Source organism: Bos indicus, chromosome 2 (assembly GCF_029378745.1).
Source record: "Bos indicus isolate NIAB-ARS_2022 breed Sahiwal x Tharparkar chromosome 2, NIAB-ARS_B.indTharparkar_mat_pri_1.0, whole genome shotgun sequence".
NCBI classification, from domain to species: Eukaryota; Metazoa; Chordata; class Mammalia; order Artiodactyla; family Bovidae; genus Bos; species Bos indicus.
Genome location: NC_091761.1, coordinates 111,065,370 through 111,081,403, shown reverse-complemented (window position 1 = coordinate 111,081,403; position 16,034 = coordinate 111,065,370). Strand labels below are relative to the sequence as shown.

Sequence of the window (16,034 nt, the reverse complement as noted above, 5' to 3'; positions counted from 1 at the left end):
GCTGCTAAGACAAATACCATGACCAAAATCTATTTTCTCACAATTCAGGAGGCTGGACATCAGAGGTCAAGGTATCAGCAGGGCTTTTTCTTCTGAAGCCTCTCTTCTTGGCTTGTCTCTCACGTTCTTCCTTCTGTGCACGTCTGTGTCCTAATCTCTCCTCGTAAGGACCAGCCATACAGGGTTAGTAGTAGTGTTGGTGGCTCAGCTGTTTCTGGCCCTTTGTGACTCCACAGACTGTAGCTTACCAGGCTCCTCTGCCCGTGGGATTCTTCGGGCAAGAATACTGGAGTGGATTGCCATTCCCTTCTCCAGAGGATTTTCCTGACCCAGGGATTGGCAGGTCTCTTGCACTGCAGGCAGATTCTTTGCCATTTGAGTTACAGGGAAGGCCCACTCTAAAGGCCTCATTTTAGTTTAATTACCTTGCTAAAGGCCCTGTCTCCAAATAGTCACATTCTGAAGTGCTGAGAACACATGGGCTTCAACACATGAACTGGGAGGGGCATGGGGGAGGGGGCAGAGGGGGGGAGCTGGGGCGGGGAGGCGGGGTTGGGGGGGCGGAGTCGGGGGTTGGATACAATTCAGCCCATAACATGCTCTTTAAAACATTCTGTGTGTATATGAAAAGTTTTCATTTTCAATCTATATTTCTGAATTGCTAGAAATTTTATGAGTGTAAATTCATGTTAAGTCAGCCATTCTTTAAAAACATTTTTCCAATGTTTTATGTCTATAATTACTTTCAAATGAAACTTTCTTTTTTTTAAAGTGCCAAAAAAAAAAAAAATAGTGTGTTTCAGTAGGCTGGAGCCACAGTCAGGTCCTTTAAAGATGCTTGGTGTCATCACTGCAGGGGAGGCTGCTGGCCTGGGGACAGAGAGGAGACACGACAAGGACACACTGTGCCGAGAACCAGAATCAGAAAATCAGCCAAAGACAGAACCAAAAGGCAAACGAGAACTTTTGCTTTCAGGAAAAAGAGGAGGAAGGTGCCATCTCTCTGATTTTCCATTTCTTGTGGGAGCTGCTTTTAAAGATTTGCAAATTCTCTACATCTGTGACCCTCAGACCTGTAGCTACCAAAGGAGGGGGGACAAATTAGGAGATCGGGATTAACATACATATATACACTACTATGTATAAAATTGATAATTAGTGAGAGCCAGCTGTACAGCACAGGGAACTCTACTCAATGCTCTGTGGTGACCTAAATGGGAAGGAAATTTTAAAAAAAGAATGATATGTGTATACACATAACTGATTCACTTTGCTCTACAGCAAAAACACAGCATTGTAAAGCAACTATATCCAAGAATTTTTTTTAAAGAAAATATTAGCAAATTATCTACACTTAATTAAATGAATGATCTGAAAAACAATATACCACCTGACCTGATACTGATAAAGTTGCACATTAGAGGGGAAGGAGAAGGATGTATAGGATGGATGTACATGAAGGGCCTTAAAAGGTCTGCTTGAAGGACAAAAATGTCCACAGAATTCAGTTATGGTAAAACTCAAAAAGAGTCATGAAACAGTAAATAAGAGGAAAAAATCAGATGAAGGACGTGAAAATAAAGCTATTCAAAAGAGGGAAGGAACTACCAGAGGAAACTTTTTTTTAATGTAAGGGTGGAAGATAGGGGCAGGTAATCACATATCACATTATAAAGACAGAACAAGCAGAACAAGACTGATAAGCAAGAGTGTATTTGAAGAAAGCGTTTCAAAAAACACCCAAATTCAGCTCCAAGCTGAATTGTGCCCCCTGCTCCCCTCCCTCAAAAAAAGATACACCACAGTCCTAGATCCCAAAACTCAGAAAAGAAAAGGAAATTGAAGTTCCTTCAGTTGTGTCTGACTCTTTGCAATCCCATGGACTATAGCCTGCCAGGATCCTCCTTCCATGGAATTCTCCAGGCAAGAATACTGGAGTGGGTAGCCATTTCTTTCTCCAGGGGACCTTCCCGATCCAGGGATCAAACCTGGGTCTCCTGCACTGCAGGCGGATTCTTTACCGACTGAGCCACCAGGGAAGCCAATAGGAGCTTACTTGGGGACAGAGACATCACTGATGGTCTGGTTAAGATGAGGTCATTAGGGTGGACCTTAACTCAATAGGACCAAGTCCTTATGAAAAGAGGAAATTTGGACCCAGAAGATGATGTGAAGACTTGGGGAGAATGCCATGTGAAGACAGAGGATTGGAGGATGCATCTACTTGTCAAGGAATGCCAAAGATCATGCAAACCTCCAGAAACAGAGACAAGGCAGGAGCCCAGCCCAGCTGACACCTGCAGAAACACGAGAGAATGATTCCTGTTGCATTAATCACCCGATTTGTGGTACGATTTTATGACAGCCCTAGGACACTAATATAAATACCAGATTAGAAAATACAAGTCTCTGGTTAGTTCTTTACCAAAACATGAAACAATTTCTAGCCTTCTTTCTTAAAAATTACTATTTCCAGGATCAGAAAAATAAGGCTTTAAACTAGTTGTTCTCACAGTGGTGGTTTAGTCACTAAGTCGTGACTGACTCTTTGTGACCCCATGGACTGTAGCCTGCCAGGCTCCTCTGTTTATGGGATTTCCTAGGCAAGAACACTGGAGTAGGTTGCCATTTCCTTCTCCATAGGATCTGCCCAACCCAGGGATTAACCTGCATCTCTTGCATTGCAGGCAGATTCTTTACTGCTGAGCCATCAGTTGTTCTCATAAGCTTGGATTTTTATGACAGCAGTAATGCCATTGTAAAAAGTTTTTAATAAAACATGAAGAGAAAAATAAGTCAGTCACACTTCATAAACCACCATGTGAGCACACTTCCTTCCAGGCTCTTCTCTAATGCAGTATACACACAACACATACACACGCATTTGTACATACATGTACATACACAATTTCATGACCAGAAGGACCTACTGAATTTTTATTCCCACTTTCTTTTCCCAAATAATGCATAACATTAAATATAAGAAGTGGTAGCAATACTTTTCTTGCCTATGTAATCAATCAGATGAATGTTACATAACACCTAGCTGTTTAGGTATTACTATAAACAACATCAAAATAAAGGTCTCTTGTAGGAACTCTCAAGCCACATTTCAGGTATTTTCTTAGATGCCTAGAAGTGGAATTAATGGGCAGAAAAAAATAATAATATTTTCCGCTTCTTCTGGATTTTGCTTTTCAAAATAAGATGAACTATTGATCAACTGAACAGGTTTAAGTCGGATTCTGGTGGCTACTTGTGACTGGCTATAGAATAGCTATCTTTTCTCCATTTGTGGGAATTTTTTCTTTTTTTTTATTCTCCAAGGTCTTGATGCACTCCTCCTGAGGCCAAAAGTCATTAGACCCAGAGGTAGGTAAGTGATGCTGGCGTCAGCTCTACAACTGAGCAGAGGGCTATTTCGCAGGGCAGGCCAAGTACATAAGCAAAGAAAGGGAGAATGCCCTGGGCTTGCCTGGGAAGTACCCAAAGGGTGCGTGGGGCCTGGGGTGGGCTCTCCACAGGATGGGGGCAGGGTGGAGGGAGGAGTTGGATCCCAGGGCACACACTGCTGGGCTGTTAGGGTGTTATTAATGTCTTACACATCAGCACCTTCCTATCCCGTCCCCTCCCTTTCCAACCCAGCCTGAACCCCAACCAAATGGTAGGAGTTGCTTCTGAAAGAATCCCACCAAAGTGAACAGTATTCAAAGGTATCAGTAAAAGGGGGCGTTGATGGGGGTTTGCTGAAGGCTGTTTTTAGAAGCCTGGAGGGACTAGAAAAATGCATTTAACATTAAACATGGACACACATATGCATTGTAATAATGTCAACACTTGAATCTGTTCAAAAAAGTTCAGTCCCATGTCAAGGTCCTGGGATGAGAAGTGATTTCTAAACAGACATGCCCTTACAGTCTGCAAGCTGCACATGGACCAATGAGAAGGGAATCAGAGACAGGAGTAAAGTTTGGGGGGAATCCAATTGAAGAATAACCTGTTTTCATGACTCAAATCAGGCTACACTGGTATATAGCCTGCTGTTTTTAAGGGTTATGTCAGAGGAATCTTTCCATGACAATCTTTCCATGACCTAGCGACCTCATCCTAAAAGTATAAGGTGTATTTAGGATGGTAGAAACATTAAGCTACCTATGTTTAATAAACCGAGCAAAGCTAATGACAGGAATTAGGCACAATCATCTTTTTAAACTGACTCAAATAAAACAAACATTGAAGTTCCCCAGATGTTCTATTAGTTACAAGACTACATTCAAAGACCTACTTTTTACAAAAGTTTAAGTTAGTACAAAGGTACTTATACCCAGTCTTATCAGAAACCAACATAAATGGCAGCTGAAGGCAGGTTTCTGAGACATCAGGCAGGACAGAACACTTCCTCCCACAACCCCAGGATTCTAAGTTGGCACAAAATCTAGTTATTTTATTGCTGCAAATCAGGAAAGGAATACATCAAGGCTGTATAGTGTCACCCTGCTTATTTAACTTATATGCAGAGTACATCATGAGAAACGCTGGGCTGGATGAAGCACAAGCTGGAATCAAGATTGCTGGGAGAAGTATCAATAACCTCAGATATGCAGATGACACCACCCTTATGGCAGAAAGTGAAGAAGAACTAAAGAGCCTCTTGATGAAAGTGAAAGAGGAGAGTAAAAAAGTTGGCTTAAAACTCAACATTCAGAAAACGAAGATCATGGCATCTGGTCCCATCACTTCATGGCAAATAGATGGGGAAATCATGGAAACAGAGACTTTATTTTGGGGGGCTCTAAAATCACTGTAGATGGTGACTGCACCCATGAAACTAAGACACTTGTTCCTTGGAAAAGAAGCTATGACCAATCTAGATAGCATATTAAAAAGCAGAGACATTACTTTGCCAACAAAGCTCTGTCTAGTCAAAGCTATGGTTTTTCTAGTGGTCATGTATGGATGAGCTGGACTATAAAGAAACCTGAGCACCAAAGAATTGATGCTTTTGAACTGTGGTGTTGGAGGACTCTTGAGAGTCCTTGGACTGCAAGGAGATCCAACCAGTCAATCCTAAAGGAAATCAGTCCTGAATGTTTGGAAGGACTGATGCTGAAACTGAAATTCCCAATACTTTGGCCATCTAACGCAAAGAACTGACTCACTGGAAAAGACCCCCATGCTGGGAAAGCCTGAAGGTGAGAGAAGGGGACAACAGAGGATGAGATGGTTGGATGGCATCATCGACTCAATGGACATGAGTTTGAGTAAACTCCAGGAGTTGGTGATGGACAGGGAAGGCTGACATACTGCAATCTATGGGGTTGCAAAGAGTCGGACACGACTGAGCAACTGAACTGCTTTTACCCCACAAATTTTAATGCCAAACTTCATCATCTCAAGACTTTATGCTATGTGAATGCTTACGTGCAGAAAACCTTTTATCACCAGAGCATGGCTCCTGTGCTGTCAAAACCCAAGGGAGGACAGGAAGGGCAAGGGCCCAGAGGGCTCAGGGCAAGTGAGGACAGATGCTAGCAAAGTACATCAAGAACAGAACTCCTAGAATCAAGTCTCCCTTCAAATGGATTGCCAGCCCAAGAAAGACAATTCCCCTAATGCCTTTTTCAATGAGTATTTCAGGAATGTCAATTAGCTTTTATGGAGAGAGCTTTTCTTTCTTTGGAAAAACAAAATATTGAGTTTTAGTATCAGAAAATTTTTACCTATCTTTATTCTTCAAACTTCATGTCAAGTCACAAATATATAGTCCATACCACATAGTAGCTATCTTGCTTCTTTTTGATGTGCACTCTTTCAGGCAGAAAGAGCAATAACCAAGAAAACACTGAAAATGAATTCAGTGAACAACCAATTTTCAGTATATAAAGTGTACAGTACATTCCAGTGTGGTCCATTATGTACAGTTTAAAAGTGCATCTCCTCTAAAACATCACAGATGTGCATAATTCTTATCACAAAAGAACCCACACAGAGATTTATTAAGCTTCAAAGCTGTATCACAGGGAATAATTTTTGAAAACTATAAAACCTTGTGTATTCTGGAAGCAAAGTCATTCCAGACTTAACATTGCTGAAAAAACATCAAGCTTTAGAGATCACGGACATCAAATCCATTACTTAAACCAAGTAGCATTTAGAAAGTAGCTAACTTTGTTTTGTTCTGTTGTCAATAAAACTTTCTAATGAAGTTTAAGCTGAGAAATACCAGCAGGGAGAGTGGGGACCTGGGGAGAAGGGAAGAGGGATGGAGGTGGGGGGCTGGTGCAGAGCAGAGATGGCCACCCATCTACCTGATTGTAAACTGCCATATTGTTGGGCTTCCCTGATAGCTCAAGAGGTAAAGAATCAGCCTGTAACACAGGAGACATGGGTTCAATCCCTGGGTCGGGAAGATCCTCTGGAGGAGGAAATGGCAACCTACCCAGTATTCTTGCCTGAAAAATCCCATAGAGAGAGGAGCCTGGCGGGCTACAGTCCATGGGATTGCAGAGTTGGACACGAGTAAGACTGTTTCAGGAGAGACTCAACAATTTTCTATATAGCTTACTTCCAGAAAACAACAGTTAGAAAACATTCTGTTTAGAATTGATACACATATCTGAAAAGAGACTGTTAGATAATTCTTGGAAGTTTCCCTTCAAGTTCTTCTGGTTAAACCAATATTTATTTTTCTTATATTCAAATTATAATTGTCGGGTCAGTTCAGTTCAGTCGCTCAGTCGTGTCCGACTCTTTGCGACTCCATGAATTGCAGCACGCCAGGCCTCCCTGTCCATCACCAACTCCCGGAGTTCACTCAAACTCACGTCCATCGAGTCGGTGATGCCATCTCATCCGTAGCCCACTCCCACTTTTTTTTTTTTCAAATCAACCAACTTTTTATTCTTGAAAGGATAATGTTAAAACATACAAGTTTCCAAGTCACCACAGATGGTTTGGATTAAAGTAATTGGAAAGGGGATGCTACTTAATCTCATTTCTTCCGTGTCATCTGACACCTGGTATCTGATATTTTAGGAATGACAGGAACCATAAAAAGTGAGAAAAATAAGACTGTGTACAGATCAAGCCAGCAATATTAGATGTTTCTGAAAAATAACTTTTATTCTGAATCAGTGATAAGCTACATATTCATCTGCCACTATTTCAAGTCACAATTATACTGACATCTCTCCTTTGAAACAATGAACCGTTTTTTCTACTTTCCAAACAACACTTGAAAGCAAATAATTATTCTAAAGATAAAGCATCAGAAACAAATTCTCTCCACCCAAGGTGACTTTAAGTTTCAGATCACAACATTTTAGAGATACACCATTTAATTTTTCCTATTTTTACTTCTTCTTGGCAGTTTTTTCAAACTGAAAATTTAAACTATGACAAGAAAAGCATTCAAAACATAATACAAATATATACAAGAATACAAGAAAAGTTTAAAACAAAAATATTGTATTGCAGTATCTCCAAATATGATGTGTTCTTGAAATGACCAAAAACCACAGGGTGCAGGCCCGCAACGCTCTCTCATCCTACACAGATCTATGTTCATCTCTCTTCATATATATGTGTTTTTATTTTGCCTTTTGGTGCCTAAAGTAACTGAGACGCAAAAAGATACTTAATATGACATGAAAAACAGGGTACCTATGATTTTTTTACATCCTAATCTGAACACATCTTAATTGGTGCAATATTACTCTTAATAATAGGCAAGCGATACATATGAAACGACATACTATAATACAATGTTTTCAGAATCAAACAATTTCCACAATGACATGAAAAAGCTGCAAATTAACTCACCTCATTATAAAGTGAAATTCTCATATATCATAGTAAGAATGCTACTATTAGAAGCATTCTAAAGTATCTCATTTTCTAGTGTAGAAAGGTTATGGTAGAAAAAATAAGGTGCATTTTTTAATAAGCCACCAACAGACACTTTATAGTGCCTGACACATATACACCCAGTGCAAACTATCCAAGAAAATAATCCTTATTTTAATATGAGATGTTTCACTACACAGCTCGACTAAAGGTAAAATGAGAAATAGCTTTCCATCATTAATATGGCATAATCACAGACAATTCAATGTATATATATATATATGCGGTCAGTGAAAATAAAGAATAACATTCCATCCTTTGATTTATTGTTTTTAAATTCTACCTTACCTTTTAGAATTGTTCCCAATTCTAAAAATTTAGATAGTTTCCTAGTTTCCATAGCTAACTAGAAGACTAGATATTTTGATGGTCAGCTACTAGAGATTAATGGTCCACTGGCGATACCCTCGCTGTGTTTCTTCTTTACTATGAAACCATAACCCTCTATTGCTATTGTTTCATGCAGCACCAACCCAACTTCATTTTTCCCTAAGAAAAAATAAATATATAAAGAAGACACTGTGAGGCATATATTCACAAGGTCTCAATTTCTTAAAACATAAGTATGGGTATATTTATTTCTCTCAAATGCATACAAGACAATAATTACACAGCAACAAATCTTTAGTTCAACAATGATTTGATTCAAAAGCATTTGAATGAAATTTACATAATTTCACATCCATACCTTTGCATTTTAAATACTGTAAGTAAAAAAGCCCCCCAAATAACCAATTCTTATATTTCCTATTTAGTCCTCTATACATCCAAACTTTAAAAAGTTACAAACTGAACATTATACAGAACATATAAATCATGTTTAAAAACTTGAGGTTTTTTAAAATCACTGTTCCCCAATATGATTCATAAAAGTCCTCATGCTGACAAGTGCAGTCCTAGGTGGTAAAGTAAACTGGAGGAGGGGAAGAAAGAAGAGACAGACACAAGTTTGCTGTCTTAATATTTTACTAATCCTGTCAGTTAAAAATGGTGATGTCATGAGAAATAACAGTTTAAGTTTAATATGAGGAATGGACTCTGCCTCACAGTTTGAGACATGCATTTCAAGTATTTTCCTATTTGATCTGAGCTCCCTGCAGCAAACTGATGCTGAAAGAGAATAACTATTTTCTTCCATACATTCGCTCAATGTCCGCCTGGTAATGTGTTTTAAGCTCTTTTCGTTTCAGCTTGAAGGCATCTGTCACCAGACCAGTTTCAGGGGTCCACGGTTCAGGGCTCAAACGAATTTTTACTGGAATTTCAAACTTTTCCAGACTTGCTGAGGTTGTGGAAAAAAGAAATTAAAAAGTAAACACAGAGCCATGAAAAATATACAATTAAAATTCTTAGCAAACAATTTTAACTTCCTCAGTCTCCACACAACCATCAAAATGTAAAATCTACAGCTAATAAATCTCACTTCTAAGCAATTTATCCCTCAGAAATACTAGAAGCAAAACATATATATATATAAGAATTATAATAGCAAAAAACTGTTTAGAAAATCTACATGTCCATCAACAGAATGAGTTGGGTAAATTATGATATAGGCATAAAATGTACACAATTCATTCTTTAAAAATAAGTTAGATCTATTGGTATGGGTATATAAAGATACCATATATTGTTAGGTTTAAAAAAATGATTTTGCCTTGTGTTTGAACACTATATAAACTTACATGCAACTAGATGTGTAGGATGAGGATACAGATAAAATAAACCATATGCTCGAGGGGCTAGTATCCAGGATTAAAAAAAGGAAGTGTCACTTTTGATCTTATACCTATTTGTTTTCTTTGAATTTATTTTTAAAAAATCACTTTAGAGGGCTTCCCTGGTGGCTCAGTGGTAAAGAATCCACCTGCCAATGCAAGAGACACAGGTTCAATTTCTGATCTAGGAAGATTTCACATGCCTCAGAGCAACTATGCCCATGCGCCTCAACTACTGGGCCAGTGCTCTCGAGCCCGGGAGCTGCGACGACTGAAACCTGAGCGCCCTGGAGCCCATGCTCCGCAACAGGAGAAGCCACGGCAAGATGAGAAGCTCACGTGCTGGAATGAGAGGAGCCCCAGCTCTCTGCAACCAGAGAAAAAGCCCACACAGCAACAAAGACCCAGCACAGCCAAAAATAAAATAATTTTCTAAAAATCACTTTAACAACTAAGAAATAATAAAGTTAAAACAGAAATCTAGTGACTGAGCCAGGACAGTCGCCGTGAGCTCTGAGGAAAACTGTGTGCTCCCTACTGTGTTTCTCACACACCGCTCAATATCAAGGAGATCCACAAGAGGGGAAGGATAGGGGGTGGTGGGGGAATGAGATCTGAAGAAGCACGTTTCCTTATTAAGGCTGATTTACTTTTCCAGCACTTGTTTCACAAATATTTACCAGCAAAAATTATTGTGTAAAATGCTTTAGTAAACATTGTTTTAAAATACAAAAATGAATAGTTTCTGCTCTCAACTGGTATACTATTGGGAAAAGGGTAAACACTTAGCCATAATAATACATACATTTTAAAAGAATTGAATTCAAGATATAAATGCCTTAGGAAGAAAAATGATATATTAACTCAAATAACAAAGTTTTATTCTTCAAAGATTACAAGTATTTCAGGAGTGGTTTCTAACTGGAAAAGCCACCATGAGAAAAAGCAGTACAGTAGGGACCAAGCATTAAAGGACACGAGTTTGACAGCACTGAGAGGCGTGGAGACTCGCACGCAGGCCCTGGAAGCCCACGCTCAGCTATAAACACTCAGCACTGCACTCATGATCGGACTCAAAACGATGCTAGCAACAGCGATATCATCTACACCAGGTTTTAGAAAAATGAACAGAGCAACAATCACATGACCAGTTGGGGAAATGGGGACTCTAATAAAAACTATGAGTATTTCTTCCTTATTTTGTTGTGAATATGTTTGTATATATGGTAAGCAAATACTTTTGTTTTCTTCCCCTCATTCTCTTGTCATAATATATTAATAAGTTAACTTTATATCACAGTATTTAAGTTACAGGATATCAAAGTAGCAGAGTTAAAAAATCACTCAGGGGTGTGCAAACACTTCTGGAGAAAAGGTTCATGTATTTTCAGTTGCACACAAGATAACTGTTTAATGTTAGGTGACAGTCTGACTTTGTTACTGTCTTTACTTGGAACTTAAACTATGGTTTAAGGAAATGTATGTGGGTGCCAAGCTGACAACAGGAGGACTGTGGTGGTTTTATGCCTCATCTGGACTAGGCTGGAGTTCCCAGTTATTCAGTTTGAAAGTGGTTTTATAGATATGGCTAAGTCAGTTCAAAGACCTTGAGAGCTGAGCTGAGGCCCCCTCAAAAAAGAAGCAATTCTGCCTATGGACAGGGGCTTTGACCCCTGCCTAAGAGCTCCAGTCCACTTTTTCAACAGTCTGTCCTACAGATTGCCAGTCTGTCCAGCCAGCCCCCAGTGAAAAGGCAAACCAATTCCCTACCTGAAAAGTTTCTATAGTTAAATATATTTAACCTACTGATTCTGTTCTCTGGTGTGAATTGAATATAGACTTGGCTTAAAAATGAAGTTGGATCCCTTCTTCACATCATATATAAAAATGGATTAACTCAAAATGGATTAAGGACCCAAATGTAAGGACAAAAACTACAAAACTCTTAGAAGAAAATAAAATATTTACTTGTAACTTAGATTAGGCAACGGCTTCTCAAATGTGAAGTACAAGCAACCAAAGGAAAAAAAGGAAATTGTTTCTTATAAAAATTAAAATTGTTGTACTTCAAAGGATACCATCAAGAAAGTAAAAACACAACCCAAACAATGGTAGAAAATACTTACAAATCACATATCTGATAATGGATTTGCATCTAAAATATATAAAGACCCATATAGTGACAGATTTTATTTTCTTGGGCTCCAAAATCACTGCAGATGGTGACTGTAGCCATGAAATTAAAAGACGCTTACCCTTTGGATGGAAAGCTATGACAGACCTAGATAGTATATTAAAAGGCAGAGACACCTCTTTGCTGACAAAGGTCCATGTGTAGTCAAAGCTACGGTTTTATCAGTAGTCATGTACAGATGTGAGAGAGACCACAAAGAAGGGGGAATGCCAAAGAAGTGACGCCTTTGAATTGTGGTGCTGGAGAAACTTGAGAGTCCCTTGGACAGCAAGGAAATCAAACCAGTCAATCCTAAAAGAAATCAACCCTGAGTATTCATAGGAAAGACTATGCTAAAGTTGAAGTTCCAATACTTTGGCCAGTAAAAGGAAATGAAGTGTTGATACACACTACAACAAAAATATAGAGATGAACATTTCATGCTAAGTGAAAGAAACCAGTCACAAAAACCCATATACAATATGGTTCGACTTTTACAAAATCTCTAGAACAGGCAAATCTACAGAAACAGAAAGATCAGTGGCTCCCAAGGACTAAGAGGTCTAAGGTATGATGAGAAGTGCCTGCTGATGGACACAATATTTCTTTTTTGAGGTGATGACAAAGACAATGAGGTGATAACAATCTGAAACTGATATGGCAATGTGTACAATTCTGCCAACATACTAAAAACTATTGTATACTAAATGGTTGAGATGTTTGGTGTGTAAATTATATGTCTGTTTACAAAATTTATTTTTAAAAAATATATATTAAGTATATACACTTTAAATTATGCTTGTTTCAGTATTCTACCTTACGGAGAAACAATATAGGTTTCTAACTTAATTCAGCATCAGTGCAAGGATTTTGAGTTACCTAGAAAAGCTGGAAACTATATTCAGGCTGACATGCTAAAAAACATAATTACTCCTGAAATACAGGGTCAGAATAACTTCATCTGATTAAATGAGATCTACATTTTTCATTATCTTGAATGACATATCTAAGGAGAATAAAAATGCACACTTATATTTCACTTAACGCTGATGACTCAGACAGTAGAGCTGTTTTTATTAAACCAAGAATATCAAACTACATCTCTCTGTGCCCACTCCACAAAACACACATACACATACAAAAGGGGTAGAGGACACATGATAGCAGTGTAGAAAGAGTCTTGGACGGTTCACTGTGGGCTGGGGTGTCTGGGAAGCCCAGCAGGGCCTTGGAAACAGCAGAGCAGAGTGGAGAAAGGGCCAAACCGGAAAACAGAAACTGTGAGAAGAGAACGTTCTGATACGTGTACATCAGTGGTGGGCGTGGTGGCCTTGTGTGTCCCCAGAGGAGCTTGAATGGATGGGGGTGACAAGCATGTTCTCCAAACTAATGGTAGGAAAATATGATTGGTTTCTGAGCAGGAAATGTAACCTAAGCCCTTGTAACAAAAACAGAACAAACAAGTTAAAGTATTCTCTCCCCATCTCAGTCCCAGAACCAGTTACCACTCTCACTCACCTGAAATAGCAGCTTCAGAAAGCACTTTCAGTACCTCATTCTCCATTTCACAGCTGTTACACAGCTCCTCCCAAGTCCCATGAAGTCCTTTCCTTCGTGCTAGTTCTGTTAGTTCCTTTTGATTTGGCACAACAAATCCGATGACATAAGAATGATAACTGAAATACATAAGGGACAACTTGGTTAGGGCACTAAATGGCACACCATGTTAACTGTGGTTACTGATTACACTCAAGTTTAGAAGCCAACTCTCTACCATTTTAAAGAACATACATAATATTTGCCACACTTACTTCATGCAACAGCCACTTTTACTGTCTAATTCATAACACGTTCTGATGCTTTGGCAGAATTCATTGCTAAATAAACCTTAATCTGACATTTCATGATGAATTTCAACTATGTATATAATAACTATTATGAATCATGCTTTTAAAAGAAATTAGAAAATTTAGCTTTAAAAAGTCAGTAATTCACATCAATAGACTATAAACGAAAATAAAAACTAATGAAAGTAAGAAGCTGTTTTTAAGAAAATCTGGCAACAAGTCAAACTAATGTGATTATATATTCTTTTATCATGAGAATTTGTATTCTAGAGGAACTCTAAGCACGCCCACAGAAAGCAGTCACCTGAAGAAACGACAGCATCATCAGAAGAAAGACAGTCCTGGTTAGTATCACACCAGAAAATCCAGAACTGTTAGCATCACTAAAGAAAACACTTCATGACTAACAGAGGGCAGAATCATTTATAAATCGATATGGTAAATCTCTAAAGTGGGTTGTACCTCAAACTCTATTTCTAAATTGGTTCTTCTAATATCAGATTTTATTTTTTCACAGTAAGTATTATGTTAACTGCAGCAGTAAGTCTTCTAGGCTGGCCACAAAACACCCAATCACTACCACTGGGGAATGATTGCCACACACAGTAGTGTTACGGAAAAATGTGAACAGTGTGTCAATCTGAAATTCCAACACATTTCCCAAGAGTGCATTCCTGGGATTAACTTTAAACTCTCCTTCCCAGCTGCCTCTGAATCATCATGGGCAAGAGACGCTATGTGTTAAGCCACAGCTTAACCTAGCTTAAGGGGGGAAGGAAGCCCTCCTTTGGGGTTCCTGGGGCCCCAGGCAGGCTCGAATAGAGAAGTGGTAGTAAGAACTGAGCAGAGCACTGTTAGCCGACCAATTTCCTTCTTTACTCAGCTCTCCTCTAGACTGGTTGCGGGAAGCCTCCTCGTGTAGAAGGACAAGTAGCTCAGAGAACCAAAGCAGCGGGAAGGAGGGTTTATTTTCTTCACCTTCCAATCACATGGGATTCTGCACCAAGATGTAAAACAGAAATCAGACAGAGGACAATATGGAGAGGAGCATCACAAGGCAAGAATCAGCCAGTGACTGTAATGAGAAGAGGAAAACCCATGAGAAGGAAGAGGTCTTAGTATAATTTTACAGAGAAGGCCAGCAGAGAAAGGAAGGGCCGACAGCATTACCAAATGTTTTAAGCAGCATAAATTCTATGCTCTTACCTGTTTGCATATGCACAAATGTTATCTATTAGTGGGAGATTCTTCAAAGCAGCCTCCACCTTCCCAAGAGAAACATATTCTCCTGCCTGTAGTTTTACAAGGTCCTTCTTACGATCTGTGCAAAAACAGGGCCAGGAGCAGGGCACATTGGAGGATAGTATCAACACACCTTTAATACATACAAATACTGGCTATTCCCCACAAATACTGGCCATCCCCTACATAATTTGCAATCAGTTAAGTTCCTTATAAGAGTTATACTGAAATTTAAAACACATAATAAAATGAGGCCCTTATTTCTGTACCACTGAATACATTTTTTTTTAAAAACTTAGCTTCTTAAGGGACCCCATCCTCAGGGCTTCGGGTACGTTCTGCTCGACAGATTACGTCCACGGGACACATTAATGCCAGAAAGGTCAAGAATATATACTCAAGTGCCCTGTGAAAGCTCACAGTCTATCTGAAGAGAAGCAGGATGAAAAACTGTATTACTTCAGTACAACATGGTAGTGCTAAGTGTTCAGACTCTCCAACTTGCTGATTTTGGAAGAATTCCTGCAAGTGAGGCCTGAACTGAGTCTTCAGAGAAGACTGAGCAGCAGCCAAGTGGAATGGCACTGGCAAAGAACAGAGCTGTGCCAGTTTGCATTACTGCAGCACAAAAGAGATGGGGGCAGATGGGTGACCGGGGCCACCCTCAACTGAGCCTCTGGGAGCCACTCAAAAGTTTCCAGCAGGAAAGCAGTCAGGGAGATAGGGGTTCAGTAATCACGTGGTGGCCACGATAGGGTGCATTCAGCAGAGGTAGGCACTACAACAGAAGGAATTTCTTGCAACAGGGTGGCAAAAGGTGCAGACCTGACCTACAATTACAGAAACAGGGAGAGATGGACAGAACGATCTTGAGGCATATTTTATAAGGTAAAGTAATGGAATATGGATTAACTATATGGGAGCTGGCTGCAGAGGCTGTCATCTCCTGCCAGTGTCTAGATGGCATGACTGGGATAGAAGTGCCATTAACTGAGACAAAGAACCCAAGAGGAGAAGCAGGAGAATGTATTTTTCACCTGTCAGTCCTGGTACTGAGCTGCCAGGCATTCCTTAGCTCTCAATGGCAAGGGAAGGAAATGCTTCAGACAGGCAAGAGTCTTGCCCAATAACCTCTACATACACAAAAATGAT

The 16,034-nt window shown here is 39.4% G+C and overlaps 1 protein-coding gene across 1 annotated transcript in view; it reads right to left on the bottom strand.

The window, feature by feature from the left end:
• Positions 1 to 7,101: 7,101 nt before the first annotated feature.
• Positions 7,102 to 16,034, bottom strand: part of ACSL3 (acyl-CoA synthetase long chain family member 3) — a 76,041-nt gene continuing 67,108 nt past the window's right edge. Inside the window, exons 13-15 of the mRNA XM_019977627.2 lie at positions 14,847 to 14,961; positions 13,312 to 13,469; positions 7,102 to 9,187 (exon numbers count right to left, since the gene is read on the bottom strand). Of these exons, the coding sequence (XP_019833186.1) occupies positions 9,030 to 9,187; positions 13,312 to 13,469; positions 14,847 to 14,961 (431 nt within the window). The 3' untranslated portion in view covers positions 7,102 to 9,029. The remainder of the gene's footprint in view (positions 9,188 to 13,311; positions 13,470 to 14,846; positions 14,962 to 16,034) is intronic.